This window comes from Strongylocentrotus purpuratus, unplaced genomic scaffold (assembly GCF_000002235.5).
Source record: "Strongylocentrotus purpuratus isolate Spur 01 unplaced genomic scaffold, Spur_5.0 spur5_scaffold_15, whole genome shotgun sequence".
Taxonomy (NCBI): Eukaryota; Metazoa; Echinodermata; class Echinoidea; order Camarodonta; family Strongylocentrotidae; genus Strongylocentrotus; species Strongylocentrotus purpuratus.
Window position 1 is genome coordinate 35733844 of NW_022145600.1, and position 16432 is coordinate 35750275.

Genomic DNA, 16432 nt, shown 5'->3' on the forward strand with positions numbered 1-16432 from the left:
GGACTTTGTCCTCTTCCCTAATAGGGGGCGTAGTAAACTCACATAATGATCCATTTAATAAGAACCGTGTCCCCCCCCCCTCCCCTCTAATGACAGGGGCCATGTCACGCCCCTGTCCTGCATGAAGAGAAACGGGAAATCGGCTGGAGCGGAAATATGCGTGCCGGGTAAAATAACGATTAAACAATTAGGAAATGAAGTGGTGTCTGAAACTAGGAGAGAAAGAGGAAAGTCGATATTATTTTTTGTTTTCCTGTTCTATATGAAACCAGAGTTCCAGCTTTAGTTCTCTTAATACATGCCATAACCTCAGTTCCTCATCACATGTTTGATATTATTCTTCCAATGTTTTTCTACAACGAAACAGAGAATTTAAAACAAATTAATCAAAAGAAATTGAGCAATGATAGATATATTTATCAACCTGACCGTATTGATTAAAACATATATGTAAACAAATTAGGGGGAGCTTCCCTATCACCCTCACCGTTGACACCGTAATACAGAACTTGAACTCTAGCTCTGTTTGCACATGACCAAGCACGCACTTTTCCTGAATAAAAACAAATATCAAGGAAATAATATGTATAAGTAGTCTTCTAGCTGCAACAGTAGTCTATATAAGATTTCAGTACTAATATTTGTAGAGAACAAAGACTTAGGATAATAACTGTCGTTACTGTTGAATTTGACATGCATATTAAAGGACGGAGAAGGGGGGGGGGTAAATGAATGGACACGCCCACTTTTGGAATTAAATGGGGCTTAACGTCTGTGTTATTTCCTTCTCCCTCCCTCCCTCGCCAAGTCAAATACATCATACATGTACGTGACGTTATATAATATTATCGCTATTGGTACACCGTTGTATTATAACACAGGTTGTATTATAATATTACTGCAAGTTATATATTGCTTGCAAATAGGCATAATCGCGATCACCTTGATTATATTTGTTATCTAAAGTGAAACGAATAATCTATTTAATTCCAGCTATACCTACATGCAACCTAGCTTACCTTCTATATTTTCGTTTTAATTGAAAATATGCGTATGTCCTTAGCCAAGAAATTTCGTCTATTATGGTCTATCTATAATTATGGTTACCTATAGCCCCCCCCCCCCGCCCCCACCCTCTCTCTCTCTCTCTCTCTCTCTCTCTCGCTTTTCCTCTTTCTCTCTCTCTCTCCACCCTCCCCCTCTCTCTCTCTCTTTCTCTTTCTCTTTCTCTTCCTCTCTCTGTCACTCCCTTCTCTCCCTCTCTCTCTTCCTTCGACTCCATGGTCACCCTATACACAAAACTCTCTCCTCTTTGACCATGCATGATCACCCCATACCACGTTAAGTGCATCTCAGTATGGCATGACCTTGGTAGAGGTTATAGGGTATTCCCATGCTCTCTTTCTATTTTTGATATATATTTTCCAGCGAATTCAGTGTCTGTTTACACTTGCACGCATTAAAACGGAATTAAACAACCCGGAAGTCACGATCGCCCACGCAAATTATATTGCACGGTACAAGCTACTGGGGCACTCAAACCGTGAGCAAATACCGATTATTATAATACATGTAGTTTCGTTTTCATGTTGGTGAACATATATATATATATTACACCTATACTCAATTTGCCTGGCTGTTGCTCCATGAAGAGGCGCATTAAGCGGTAGTGGTGTGTCGTCTATCTCATTATGATAATCATCCAGTACAGTGTCTACGCATGATATTATGGTGTCTATGCTCTGTATAGCTCGCAGTAAGTATATGAATGTATTTGACAGCTTGCCAGGCCATTCTGACAATTCCATTGTGTGATTACACAAGCGCATGTATTGTGTAGAACTGTACTTTTTCTTTAGCCTAATAGCTAGGTCTGCATGTGTATTATGTAGTATATTAGTCTTATCCTGTATACTATACGTCAGCTACAACTGTAGATGTACGCGTGTATTTCATTCCTACAAATGTATTTTGAAATCGAGATAACAGAGACGTACGCATTACAATATCAATATTATTATCTGTGTTACTCCAATCCTAATGGCCTCTTCATAGAGAACCTCATATCTCAGACTCAGATGACCCAAGAGCCTAAGATTTGGATGTACATGTATTGATGTATAAATATACAATCTTTATAAATATTTATATTTATATGTGATGTACAAATATGCTCATAACACGTAAATATTGATTTTTGTGTCATGCTCTCTTTCTCTCTCTCTCTCTCTCTCTCCCTCCCTCTCTCTCTCTCTCTCACCCTCTGCCTCCCTCTTTCTGTCTCTCTCTCTCTCTCTCTCTCTTTTCCCTCTGTGTCTGTCTCTCTTTTCTCTACTCCTCGATCCCTCTCTCTCTCTCTTCTCCTCTCTATAATAATGGTATCCTAATCAGTACTAAAACAGTTCTCCTGCTCTCTCTCTCTCTCTCTCTCTCTCTCTCGCTCTCTCTCTCTAATCCCCACCCCCTCTCTCCCTCTCTCTCTCCACCCCATACAATGTATTGTTAGGGGTAGACATAATCAATCTTGACATTGTTTCATCGTATGTATTTTGTATTTTTAACCCCCAAAAACATAACAATAATAAAACTATATTTATCAATGTTGGTTTTATAATAGCGATACGCGCATATCGTGGAAATATTGTAAAAGGATTGGAAAGCGTGTGTGTTTTTTTTTTGTTATGGGGGTGAGAAGACATGAGCCCCTGAACGCTAGTGTACTGATTTGGGGGGGGGGGGGGTATTTCTCATTCGATACCAGTGATGTTGCTGAAATGACATGATTTTCCGGTATCTTTTCTCCATTTTTTTGTAAGCCATACCTTTTTATGCGTTTGTTGGAAAATTAGAAATTCCCAAATTTATCGTCGGGCGAAAAATATGCTTATTTTAGAAGCCTTCATGTCAGGGCCTGCAGAACGGCTGGGCTCGGGGGCTCGAGCCCCCCTCACTTTTTGAAAAAGAAAGAGAGAGAGAGAGAAAAAGACCTGCCAATGTCACAAATGAGGTATCAAAATATGCTCATCTGAACGTAATTAAATGCCTAAAACCCAAGAGCTTACGGGGCTCTGCCCCCGGACCCCACCAAGAGCCCTAAGGCGATCCCCCGGATGCTCATCTTACCGTCTTCCGGCGCGCCTGGCGGCATCAGTCTTTCTACGATGTAATTGGATTAAGGTACCCCCCCCCCCCCCGTGGCTACGACTTTCTTCACAACTAAATTATATTCTTTCAATTACTAAAAATGCCATGGTTTTCTTTCACCACACAGGCCGTCATTGATTCTCACAGTCCAAGATGAGGAAGCCCAGTTCACAGAGTTCTTCAGCCAGCAACACACAAGATGACCAGTGTCCTCTGCACCTTGACACCGTTCAGGATGCCTACAGATTACCATGTGGCCATACAGCTTGTCAGGAATGTCTCTACGCCATTGCTACAGCGAGCAGGAAGTTCCGAAGACCACACATCACCTGCCCTGTATGCCAGAAGACATCCATGTTTGAGCCAGAGCAGAAGGACCTTGAGGATGCCCAGATCAGGGCGGAATCGAGATGCGATTTGAGTCGGACACCCTCCATCAGCGAAGAGCCGCGAAGCAGGTCGAGCAGTTTGAGTAGTTATGGAGGAAGCCCATCCATCTTGCATCCTACCAGACATCGGTACTCCATGGAGATCAACGAGAGTCTTGATATGGATGCATCTAAGCTCACCATCTCAAACGACCCCATGGTCAACAAACGCGTCACCATCACACTCAGTCTATGCGATCGGGACGGGAAAGTCATCATTCCGAACAGTAACGCATATATCAGAGCAACGATTCTTTTTCCTGATCAACAGCTAAAGGAAATTGAACTCTTTCCGTATCGGCCACAGTCGTTAGGAAACAGGGATCTAACTCGTTCCTTCGAGAAGGTCTTCATTCCTCAGAGCGTTGGCAAGTACGAAGTTGATGTTTCTGTCCCAGGTAACTCAAAGGAACACATCCTCGCTTTCATTCTGGTGAAACCAAGTGGCGGAAAAGTATTCGACTTACGAGGTATGTCGAAATTTAAAAACCCTCATGACATTTTCCTGACAGGTGGCCAGTACGTCATCACCGACAAAGGTAATCACAGAATAATCGTAACGGATCGGGAAGGGGTTGTCCAGATGGAATTCGGCTCTACACCACCCAAAGGGCTCAAGAGAATCGGACCTTTCGCAATCGCAGGAGATCCTGGAGCATATTATGTCACCGACGATGCAAATAAATGCGTGCTGCAATTCGTTCGCACGACAGCCAAACTGCGTCTCTGGGCAAAGGTTGGGCCATCGCCGACGGGAATTGCACTTGACATCGAACACGTCTATGTTGCGGATGCGAAGGAAAGCAACGTTCGAGTCTTCAACCGCCACGCACAACAGCTCTACACTATTGCCTATCCTGGAATCCTCGAGGGTGCTGTCAGTTACCCCTGGTTCATCAAGATCAACTCTAAAGGTAACCTTGTGATCTCGGACAGGAACAATTGCAGGATCCAAATCTTTGATCTTCAATCAAAGAAGTCTCTTCTTGTAATCCCAACAGAGTTCGCTGGCAAGAGATGGCACTGTCGAGGGCTCGCTCTCGATCGTCTCGATAACATCTACGTGACGTGTAGGCGCAGGGATTCTTGGCGTATCTGTAGCAAAGAGACCATCATGGTGTTCAGCACGACCGGTGACTACCTAGGAAACTTCGGAGAGCTTGGCGAATTCAATTATATCCGGGGTATAACCATCGACGATGACCAGGCAACGGCTGTGGTTGTAGATGGAGCCAATCATAGAATCAAAGGGTACCGATTATGAGCGTTATGAGCGTAGGTCCTTTGTGTAGGCTTAACAATAGGTTGGGGACACCGAGTTATTTTCCCTTAGATTAAAAGAGAGGGAGGGAGAGAGAGAAAGACAGAAAGAGAAGATGATCATTATAACAAAGTGGGGAAAGAAAGGGAGATGGAAAAAATTAGACCATGAGGAGAAAACTACTCTATAGCATCACGTACTCGGCCGGCTTCTCCGCTCTCTTGTATGTCATACTACCGTGCTCGTGCCCACCCCCCCCCCCCCCCCCTCATCCTTATGGCTGAACCCGCTCTAGGCCATTGCACACAGTGCCAAGGATATAGGAAGCAGAAAACTATATTACTTTCCGCTTCCATTTAAATTGAAATAGAGATATTGTATGAATATATGCATGGCATGATGTTCTCTCTCTCTCTCTCTCTCTCTCCTACATTTCTCTCTGTGCCATATCAAATATAGAGAATCTGATAATCATGCCATGTCTCAACTCTCCGCAGTTTTACTTCTCCAACTTCACACTCATTGCCTTTACAGTTACACATCCACATGTATTTTCATTTTATATCCAGAGTACTATAATCTTCTGCCTCGATTCTATAATTACCCTCCATTTTCCCGGTTAAAGAAATATTTTGCAATACTTCTGTTCGTAACGAGTGTCTATGAAGTTCATTTGGAAACTTGAGTTTACAAATCACTTTCCTGTTTCACTTAAAGGTAAAGACCAGTATTGGAAACGCCCCAATTTCAAAAAATGAAATGGAAGCTCTCATTACGAATCATGTGAAAGCATATGTTTTGACTAATACATGATGATAAAAAATTTGCCGGGAAACCGCCTACTAATTCATATATTTGGTAAATTTGTTTCTCTCATGGTCTGTGAGAGATATAGGGTAGTCCCATATACATCTTTCTGTGTATAGTGCTTGTAACTTTACTAAGAATGGGCCAAATTTATTATCATTTTGATGATTCCAGAACCTTGCAGATGCTAGATGCTAGATGATCAACCTTTTTGATCGATTCCACAACGTTTCTTTCACAATGCAATCGCGCATGACCATAACTGGTCTTTACCTTTAGTCTCCTCTCAGCGTTTCTTTATTGCGCGATCTATTCTTCAACGAGTCCTCCCTTCATGAGTTGCAAATATTTGTGTCGGAAGATCTGTACTTAACTAGGCTTTCCTGCGGCAAACCGTTTTCAGAATAGCGCTCCAGATAGAGAATATTACATTGTCAATGTCACACGGTCGAAAAGACTTGAGAAAAAAAATCTAAAGCCTTGTCCGTCACCATTGATAAATCCCCCGACTGCAGTTCACAAGGACCGGGGTTCGAGTCCAACCACAGACCTAATGTCCTTTGACAAGACGTTACTCTACATTTGCCCCTCTCCACCCAGGTGTTAAATGGGTACCCGGGAGGATGCGAAAGTTAATGTGGTTAGGTGAGCAAGTGTGCGCTTGTAAAATTGACGTGTGGCTGGAATGCTCCCCAGGGAGTGGAGAATCAGAATGTGCATACATTGTGTGCGGATAAGCCTGAATCCAACGTGGCATATAATAATTATGTAAAGCGCTTAGACACATCATTGATGTATTTAGCGCCTAATTCGCTATATGTTATTATTAGACAGAGTACCTAATCCGTATATGATTATATAGGTAATATACAATTAATAGGGTATTGGAATTGCCGTTAAGTTGTTTTCTTGAAAGTCTTTACGATTGCATTATGTGTTTTTGAGATACGGTAATATATCATAAATGCTGCCAAGCCAATTTCCATAACTTACGACCTTGTAGCAAAGATATTCAAGCAGAAATACACTTTTCTACGAGCGTTATCTTGCCCCGGTATCTAATATCGAGGGAAGAAGTGAAAGCCGGAGTGAAAGAGGATGTAATATTTTATATGGCTGACAACTGTACAAGGTCCGTCCGCCAGCTGACTTCTTTTTTTTTCATTTCTGGTCAGATTTATGCATTGTCATGTCCTAAGATTTGAGTTTGGGTTTTACTTACAAGGATTAGGACATCGTACTTTTTGTATGCGGTTTAGAATGTGTGTTATTCTTAATTTCTACACAGTTGCATGGCCAAAGGATAGAAGTTTCATGTATATCATAATGACAAATAATCTAATGTACCTTTAAAGAAATGATGATACTGTAGTGATGATGCTTCTAATTGATGACTTTAAAACTTGATCCAACTCAGTACCGGTACATGAAATTGTACTACTTTCCTACGTATAGCTTTTGTATACTTAAGTATTTATATTATATATTTTATTTTATATATTATAAAAGGGGATTTCCATTTTGTTTACTTGTGATATGTTTTTATGAATAATATATGTGTATCCTGCCTCTGTAATACTTTCCATATCTCTTGACAGATTATTGTTATTAAATACATTTTGTACGAAATTGAAAAACATATGTGCCTTCTTCATTTGACTGTATGGTGGACATTTTCATGATTTTTATTTTCTCTTCTGAATATACAATCGTTCATGGTTAGCTAAATACACAACTTCTACAATCTGTTTGAACAAAAGTTATGGTGACAAATAACAATTTTGGTAGAAATATTTGATATTTATTCATTTCACAAATGACTTGTATAACATTCTTGCTTCATAATCCATAGTTTCAAGAGTGAGATGATGTGGTATCCGTAACACAGGTGTATTTTGTCAATGCAAAAAACAGTGAAATACAATTTTCTTCATGATATTGATTAACTAATTCTATAAGTACGCATCTCTAGAAGTTCATACATTCCTAAATCTCATCCTCAGTAGCAGCGAGTCTGAGTCAGGAATATGATTATTCTCTTCTCTACAAATTTACTAGTCTTCATATACTTTTGCATAAAAAGTGAAACATGTAAAGATTTAAACCAACAATACAGGTAGTGCTCCATGCAAACGTTCTGCCTCTTGCTAATTACCATTTATTGTTTTATTATGACAATGATCTATGAACTGTGTGAACAACATGGCCTCTTTTTCACACACAAAAACACATACACCTGTATATACCATGCATATGAAAAAGAAACATTAAATACAGTAATGTATTAACATTTAAAAGAAATGAAAGAAAAAAGGAAAGTAAATCAAATCAAGTCACTGTAATCATTATAAATCTAATGACATGGAGAAAACATCTATGATTGAAAGCATGATCATATCATGACGGCCAATACCATCCAAAAAAAATTGGCCAACAACATCTATCTTAGATCACATAAGATTTCTGACATAATAAAATATATTTATAAGACTTTTTTTATTGGGACATTGAATCACGAAGATAGCTGAACTCTTAAGCCAGTGAACAGTAAGCAATTCAATTTAAGGCTCTAAAAGAACTCTTGCTAAAAAAAATATATACAATAAACATGTCACAATTAAATCTAATATTCACTTCAGCTAATTCCAAGAAAGTACCTGTAAACAAAAAGGTATTTTTATGGTAAACTTATGACAACAGTTGTCATGGACTATATACTTTACTCTCATTTCTGTGAAAAGTTTGCAATGTAAACAGTAGACTTGTAATTGCATCCATTGACTGAGGTACTGATACATGTACATGGTAGAAGACTTTGATCAGTATTAAAGATAAAGACCAGTTATGGTCATGCGATTGCATTGTGAAAGAAACGTTGTGGAATCGATCAGAAAAGGTTGATCATCTAGTATATAAGTATTGGTGTGTACTGCAAGGTTCTGGAAACATCAAAATGATAAGAAATTTGGCTCAGTCTTGGTAAAGTTAAAAACATTGTACACAGAAAGATGTATATGGTATCAGTTCCAAATAGATATAATAATTTACCAAATATATCAATTAGTTCGCGGTTTCTCGTCAAAATTTGTATCATCACGTATTAGTCAAAACATATTCTTTCACATGATTGGATATAAGAACTTCCATTTCATTTTTTGAGAGGGGGGCGTTTCCAAAACTGATCTTTACCTTTAACTCAAAAGGCCCCATAAAATAAATATAGCAAAGAATCCCCTCCTGTTTCAAACATTCTGTAGGAAATCTGTGCTGGAAAATATTAAGATCCTTGTATGTTCTTAAAAAGTGCAAAAGTAAAATAAAGCAATTTTAGCATTTCTCTCATTTGGGTAGTCTATACTAGTATTACAGACATGTGAAAACGAATTGTGAATTCACAGATTTGGATGAAGTTACAGTCCACTGTCATATTTTATACCCTTGTGGATAGGCTCACTTGCAAACCTGTGTCAAGTCAAGAGAGACAATCGCAACTTCCAAAATGGTGATTTAACAGGATCCTTGGATAGCAACTTTGCCTTCACAGATGAAAAGAAGGTGGGGGGAGGGTGTGAAAAGATAACAAATAAATTTTCTTAACGCCACGTTTAAAAAAAAAAAAGTTGTCATAAATGAACGTTCAAGTTTTAACATTTGATAGGCGATGTTGTGGAGAGTACCACTATCAATTGTTTCAAATCTGGGCTTGAGAACTGGTGGAAATATGCCCCAGATAAATATGATGACAACCCCAACCAAAGGAAACCATGGATAGGAACAACAGTCTAAAAACTGAATAATCCTGGATCAAGTGAGTTACAAGTGAGCATAACGCTAGCTTCATTGTTTAATTGGGTATGATGCAACTATTTGTATAAGAGTAGGGCATAACCCCGGTGTAGTGATCCACCCGCACATCCCAATCAGTTATACCAGAAGGAGAGACCCAAGGGTTACAGTGATTCAGTTCACTTTACCTGCATAGGCACAGGTAACACCCCATGCTAAATATTGATAATGATATATATTATATTCCATGGGAATAAACTTTACAATGATGATACCTACATCATACATATATGTCTGTTTCAGGAGGAAACACAAAGCCATTTTAAAGTCTTGACTCATTGTTCAATACCTAAAATCCATAGGTGTAATTTGCTGCTAAGGCAAGGAAGGGTATAAACCACTTGAAACCTGAGCACGGCGATTTATGCCATATTCATTTTGGAATCTTGTGAAGTTTATGAGCAAAGGATAGGAGTGTGAGTGAAGCAGCCTGGTCAACTGCCGAAAGACTGGTCGGTACATACAGGAAAGGAGTAGAACTTCTAAGTGTGATCTGAATGAAAGTGAGCTTCAGTTATGTTCATTTTGGAATCCTGCGTAACTCGTGAGCAAACCAGAGGGCTAAAGATAGGAGTGTGAGTGAACCAGACTGGTGAGCTGCTGCAAGACTGGTCGGTACGAAGTAGAGAAGAGTACAGATTCCAAGTGTGATCTGACAAAGACAAAAACAGAATTTCATCCAGTAATGGAAATATCTTATCATAAACAAGGCTCATACATGTAATATTTATTAGTCCCCTCTTCAACCTTACAAGTACTTGCAGATTAATCATATTTGCCTCAACTGAAATATGGATATGGACGACTGCAAATACTGACATTGGCTCATGGCTTTACTTTGATAAAGATATACACTCTTGGTTAAGGGTTGCAGTTTTCTTCAGGTAAAGTGTAAGATTAGGGTTATATGTTAGGTATAGCGTTTGGTCAAGGGTTGAAGTTCAGACCTTGGTCAGAGTAGGAAGTCGGTTATCAGAGTATTTGTTGCCAGAGCATGTGTCATAGAATTGGCAGCAGAGCAAAAAGCCACGATCATAATAATCTTGTGGACCCCAAATAGCTTCCCAGGCAGGTAGAGCAAATAATCCCCTATTTACTCAATTAGATTTTTAAAATACCATGCTCTATTTGAGTTTGGGTACATTCAAGATGCATATCAATTCACAATGAGACTGACATACCTGAACACCAACCATTCCCACCATGCAGTTGACTGCTAACCTAGCTCTGCTTGGTAATGGTACCCGCCGTGCTAATAACCACAGACCTGCTACCGTCGCTCCAGTCGTTGTGCCCTGTTTGGAAAAGTGACGAGAAACAAAAGGATGTAAAAGGGGAACATGAATAACTAAATTAATCAACTAAAGATCTGCTCAAATGTACATGTTTTAATACTATCAATATGAAATGATATTGACAATTATGTGTAGTTAGTTCATCAGGGGTGATAGTGAGCGCTAAACAAAAAATAGGTTTTTTGTTTTCCCCTCAACCACACCTCCCTTGGGTAAAAAAAAAAGAAGAGGATTCATGGGGAAACAAATGGCATCTAACAACATTCCCCCTTTTCGAGTAAGAAAATTGGGGAAAAAATAGTGAAGAATAGAGAAAATAAGGGGGGAATCAGGAAAATCAGAATAAAATAGGGTAGGAAAAAAAATCTGGTAAAAAAAAAAAAAAAAAAAAAAAATCTGATTTTTTTTTTTTTTTTTTTTTTTTTTTTTTTAAATCGGGAAGAAAAAAAAAATCGGGAAAAAATCGGGGAAAATAAAAAAAATCGGGAAACCGATTTAAATCGGGTTTTTATCAGGCCTGGTTCATAAACAATTTAGTGATTACACACCCCCCCCCCCCCACACCCACCCATTTTCTTTGGACCATCAAGACTCAAGAGGTTGTTTCACTTTTGAATTCTTCTAATGATATCTAAACAATCACATATTTACATTGCTCTACAATCTAAATCCTTTGAGGAGTAGATTTCTATGTCAATGTGTTTGAGACATATTCACTTGAACCTCATTATAAAAAGCTCTGATATGACAAGGTATCTGTTACAACAAGGTGATTTTGCTGGTCCTAGTAGCTCTTTATATTCTTTTCTATTTTCAATCTGATATAACAAGATTCCTGATACAACAGGGTAATTTCCATGGTCCCAAGGATCTTGTGATAACGAGGTTTCACTCTAATTTGCATTTAATAAGCATTTCTAATGGGATACACCTGGGGGATGTTTCACAAAGGTTCTAAGTCGAACTTAACTCTAAGTTGGACTTACAAATTATGGAGAGCCATTTGTAGCCTTAAAATAAAATATATTCAAAAGCAAAAATTGAAGTATTTTAGACTTTTAATAAATTCCACATCAAGAACATGAAATATCCCATGATGATTGATAGAAAATATGAATGATTTGAATCAACATTTATGCATTTTAAAATAAATTTTACAAAATATTTTCAAAGATGATAACGGCTTTCCATAATTGTTAAGTCCAACTTAGAGATTAGTTCAACTAAGGATCTTTGTGAAACACCCTCCAGGTGTTATATTAGGCTTTGTACTCATCAAGCTAAGATGAAACTCACCAAGATTCTGTGGTCAAACTGGACTGTTGTGGGATTCTCAAAGACATTCTTGTATTTGGGATCAAGAGCCATGATGTCTTCAGGAATCCACTTGTCTGCCATCTTGGGGAAGGAATTATAGACCAGACCTGCATCCAAGCCTGCTACGAAGGCACCTGATTGGTAGGTGGAACAAGAGGTCGAGGTAGAATCAATGACTATATCACTCTAAAGAATTACTAACTGGTTAAGCAATCTAGCATGATATTGATAAGTTTTGAATTTACTTTTTAAGGGCTGATAACAACAACAAGGATAAGCTTTATTTACTGTTCTTACGTACATAAAATTCTAAATAACTTTGCCTTTATTAATCAATTGATCTACTTCATTCATAAGTTGGAAAGGTAACAATTTCAAACCCTAAATTGTAACAAAGCAAAGTCACTTCTATAATTAATGAAGGTGAAATACATCCACATGCTGTAGAAGCAGATGATTATATGTCCACACTAGAATATCAAAACATGGTTATTTAAAAAAAATGTTCAGAAGCTGATCTAAATGCTTACCTGACATCGCTGTAGTAAAAATAATAGCCATCGAACCATGAGCACACTTTCTTAGTAGCGACAGGTTCTTGCTGTTAGCTATCTGTGGAGTCAGATATAATCAAAAGAAGATTTTTTTTTACTAATTTGATATAACCAATCTCATTGAATAGAATGCAAATACATACAGGATAATAATAATAATAGTAATATTTAATTTGTATATAGCGCTTAATACAAATGTCTCTAAGTGCTTTACAAATATACTATTACCCCAGTCATTGGATTCAGTGCTTGCCCGCACACACTGTGTGCACAATCTCCACTGAATCATCTAATTTTGTTTTGAAACTTGACTAAATGACCTAAAAATAAAGGTTACCTGTACTGTACTCTTAAAAAAATGTATGTACACATCAAAATCATTGAAAACATGACTTATTGATTTGGGATGGATGATGAAGTTCAGGACAACACACATATCATACTCAATGGATGGCAATTGATGCATAATTTATAAAGATTTAAAACCTATGTACCACACACTGACAAGTTACTCAAAGAACTATCACTTAAATATCATGACATATCCTTAAAGAGAAGGTTGAGTTCTGGGAAGAAGTGAAAAATAATTTGTGAGCGTCATCATTCTTATTATGCAAGTGTGGAAGAACATCAGATAAGACATGTTCCCTGAAAAGCATGGCTCTTCAAATGCCTTTATATTCTAAATATGTCATGTAACATTGTAAAACTCGGGGGGGGGGGGGGGGGGGGTAGGATTTTTACGCCACGTGTTCGTGTAGTCCCATATACATCTTTCTGTGTACAGTGTTTGTAGCTTTACCAAGCCTTTGCCAAATTTCTTATCATTTTGATGATTCCAGAACCTTGCAATACACACTAAGTCTTATATGCTAGATGATCAACCTTTTCTGGTCGATTCCACAACGGTCCTTTCACAATGCAATCGCATGACCAGAACTCAACTTCATCTTTAAACTGAAATGCTGAAATGAATCAGTCATACCGTGAGGGGTTTGAGAATCTGAGAGAGACCTCCCCAGAGCATCAAGGAGTAGAGGACGAAAGCAGAACCAAGATGGGCAGCTAGGCGATACTGACTGACCCGTGGAATGTCATGCTTGGCTGGTTCTTCTAGACCACTCTTCACCATAAACCAACCCAACAAACCCTAAGGGGTATAAAAGAAGGCAAAAAAAAATGAAGAAAATCGATTATATTTTTACACAAAAGGCTACACTTTCAAGAGCCTGTGTTCTAGATAAATGTTGAACAATCTTGTAATCAAACTTACTATTAAAACTTTACAATTACCTTAGATATATTTATAATATATACAATTTATAACACAGTGAACATCTGCCTTAGTGAACATCTGCATAGGAAGATCACCTGTCTATAAAGACCCCATATTATGTTTCCCCTGATAAAAATTACTAACTGAAACCTGTATGAAGGTAACCTGTTCATAACAATAACTTGCATATATTTCTTGTCTCCCTTGAAGGGTCTTCATATATTCATTTCCCTTTGTTTCATTTTGGCTTGGTATCGTTGAATCTTGAAAAAGAAAAATCTTACCTGAAAGACTAGAAGGGAGCCATAGATGCCCAATCTTGGTTTGAGAGACTTGCTGATCCACCCTTTCTTCCAGAAGATTGCTGCCGGAATGAAGAACGCCAGACCAATAGCCCTACCCCACATTCTATGACTATACTCCATCGTCCAGATAAACTTGAACTGCTGAAGAGTTATCCCTTTATGGACGTACTTGTATTCTGGAAACTGCTTGTACCTCTCAAACTCCGCCTCCCACTGTTCCTGGGTTGTAGGAGGCCTCATACCTTTGATGAGATGCCAGTCTGTCATGGACAGGCCGGACTCTGTCAGCCTTGTGACGCCTCCGAGCACGACGGTACCAGCGATCATCCCACAGCATCCAAGCAGCCATGCTCCGACAATCTTCTCTGCTCTGGGAGAGATTGTGTTCGCAACCGTAGCAGCAACCGTGGTCTGGACTCGGCTTGGCTTCAACACCATGTGAACCTGTCCACAATGAGAAACATACAAATATATTGGTCATTACAATGGATATGCAGGATAAGTTTTATACATAAAGTGCTTTAGTAATGGGTGTGTCCCAGAAAATACTGAAAAATAGGGTTGGACTTTGAAGATCTGCTTTAATCATACTCTTTCTTTGGTCACATACTTGACATTAAACATAATGCGGGATTATCCGGGATAGCTTCAAGGAGCTGCAGAAAGAGATTATCAACTCCAGATTTCAGGTTTGATGTAACTAGACCACTTCCAAATAATGCAGCCTTTGCAGGTAGATGTTTACACTCATAACCCTCTATTATTTTTGGAAGATTTCATGGATGCCATAACAAAATATTATTTCTAATTCTTCTACTCTATCAGCCTTAGAATTGACGACATCTTTCATCCCCTTCCCAATTGTCTGTTTCTGCACCTGTCTCTCCATCACTCCTTTAAGCCATACTTCCTCCCTATCACCAGGATCACTATTTCAGGATGCACACTTTTGTAAATAGACATATTTTCACCTTTGGTTTAAGAAACTGCACAAGACCTCCTCTTGTTAAAGACAGGCTCCCAACTCTGCATGTTGCACTCTTCTGCTGCTGCTGCAAGCAGCGGGAACAAGAGTTTCTCTGGATGCAATGTAGTCCCTTACGAAAAGAAAATAAGAGGAAATTGTTTTTCATTACCTAAGGCTAAGCTTTAAAGTCTATAAATAAGTAACAACCAAACAAACAAATATCAAAAACTTTAGTTCAGTCAGCGACGGTAATGATGAATTGCCGAGATTAATTTAATGGGGTTCTGAGACTATACAGTCACAAACTTCACGCACACGTGCGCCCGCACCCTACAGTCGATACGGTATGCAATGGTATTGTGCAGCAGTTTGCCGTGAATCCTGTGAGAAAGTGTATTATAAATCTTTGTTTTTAGGAAAAATACTCTGAAAACGATAAGAAAATTGACACAAAAACAACTTTTAAATCATGACCATTGTTTGAACAATTGATGAAGATTTAGTTGATTTTTGGTATGTTTTAGTACATAGGGTATCTTCACGCCAGAGTTATATGGGTCAATATAGGGATATGATAATGATTCTGAATTATTAGCGCCCATTCTTCTGTTCAGAGCGGGAAAAGAAACTTCTCAATAATGACAAATATATTTCATGAAACTTGGAAGGACAATGCAGCATTGCAGACATGAAAGTAGTGTTCATCTAGCGCATCTAGTGCATCTCAACAACAGAAAGGCAAGATAACTGATAGATCTATATAATAAGATAAAATTGGTTAATTTTATTTTTAAACTGAGGCTGAAATTAATTATGGAATGATAAAATTTTTAAAATAGATCTAGGCATAGCATGAAATAGAAAACACACCTTCTGTACTCCAGCTCTATCCAAGATATTGGAAGACACTCGAAAACACTGAGGCCTCAGGAGAAACATTGTTGCGGAGAATGTAACAACTTTCAGATATTCTGGTTGCTGTCGAGCTCAAAATCCTGTGAAGTGTGAAGTCGAGAAACTCTCATTACGAAATACACATAAAAACCACTGTTGTGCAACAAAAACGATTTTTATGAATTTGACGACCAATATGCAAAGAGCTATTGCAAGCTATGGTGTCTTTAAACAGACGGACATAAAGATATTTGCGTCAACGTCCCCATCAAATTAGTTTATACTCGACGGAGGAGGGTGTAGTCCGTCATCTGTACGACTCACTCATCACCTTAGAA

At 38.5% G+C, this 16432-nt stretch overlaps 2 protein-coding genes across 2 annotated transcripts; one reads left to right on the forward strand and one right to left on the reverse strand.

The window, feature by feature from the left end:
• Positions 1 to 1413: 1413 nt before the first annotated feature.
• Positions 1414 to 5542, forward strand: LOC100889290. Its single transcript, XM_003729201.3, has 2 exons — positions 1414 to 1756; positions 3272 to 5542. The coding sequence occupies exon 2, from the start codon at positions 3298 to 3300 to the stop codon at positions 4834 to 4836; it is 1539 nt and encodes a 512-aa protein (XP_003729249.1). The 5' UTR covers positions 1414 to 1756; positions 3272 to 3297; the 3' UTR covers positions 4837 to 5542.
• Positions 5543 to 8738: 3196 nt separating this feature from the next.
• On the reverse strand, positions 8739 to 16238 carry LOC575210 (cytochrome c oxidase assembly protein COX15 homolog). Its single transcript, XM_775627.5, has 8 exons — positions 16071 to 16238; positions 15205 to 15330; positions 14213 to 14677; positions 13638 to 13802; positions 12629 to 12710; positions 12078 to 12232; positions 10668 to 10781; positions 8739 to 10138 (listed from the first exon to the last, which is right to left on the reverse strand). Exons 1-8 carry the CDS (start codon positions 16137 to 16139, stop codon positions 10007 to 10009), a joined length of 1308 nt encoding a protein of 435 aa, XP_780720.2. The 5' UTR covers positions 16140 to 16238; the 3' UTR covers positions 8739 to 10006.
• Positions 16239 to 16432: the final 194 nt, after the last annotated feature.

Coding starts and splice junctions, on each gene's coding strand:
- LOC100889290 (XM_003729201.3), top strand. CDS start 3,298: ATGAGGAAGCCCAGTTCACAGAGTTCTTCAGCCAGCAACACACAAGAT.
- LOC575210 (XM_775627.5), bottom strand. CDS start 16,139: ATGTTTCTCCTGAGGCCTCAGTGTTTTCGAGTGTCTTCCAATATCTTG. Junction 13,803..14,212: donor GCTCCCTTCTAGTCTTTCAG/GTAAGATTTTTC, acceptor TATACCCCTTAG/GGTTTGTTGGGTTGGTTTAT. Junction 12,233..12,628: donor TTTTACTACAGCGATGTCAG/GTAAGCATTTAG, acceptor CCTACCAATCAG/GTGCCTTCGTAGCAGGCTTG.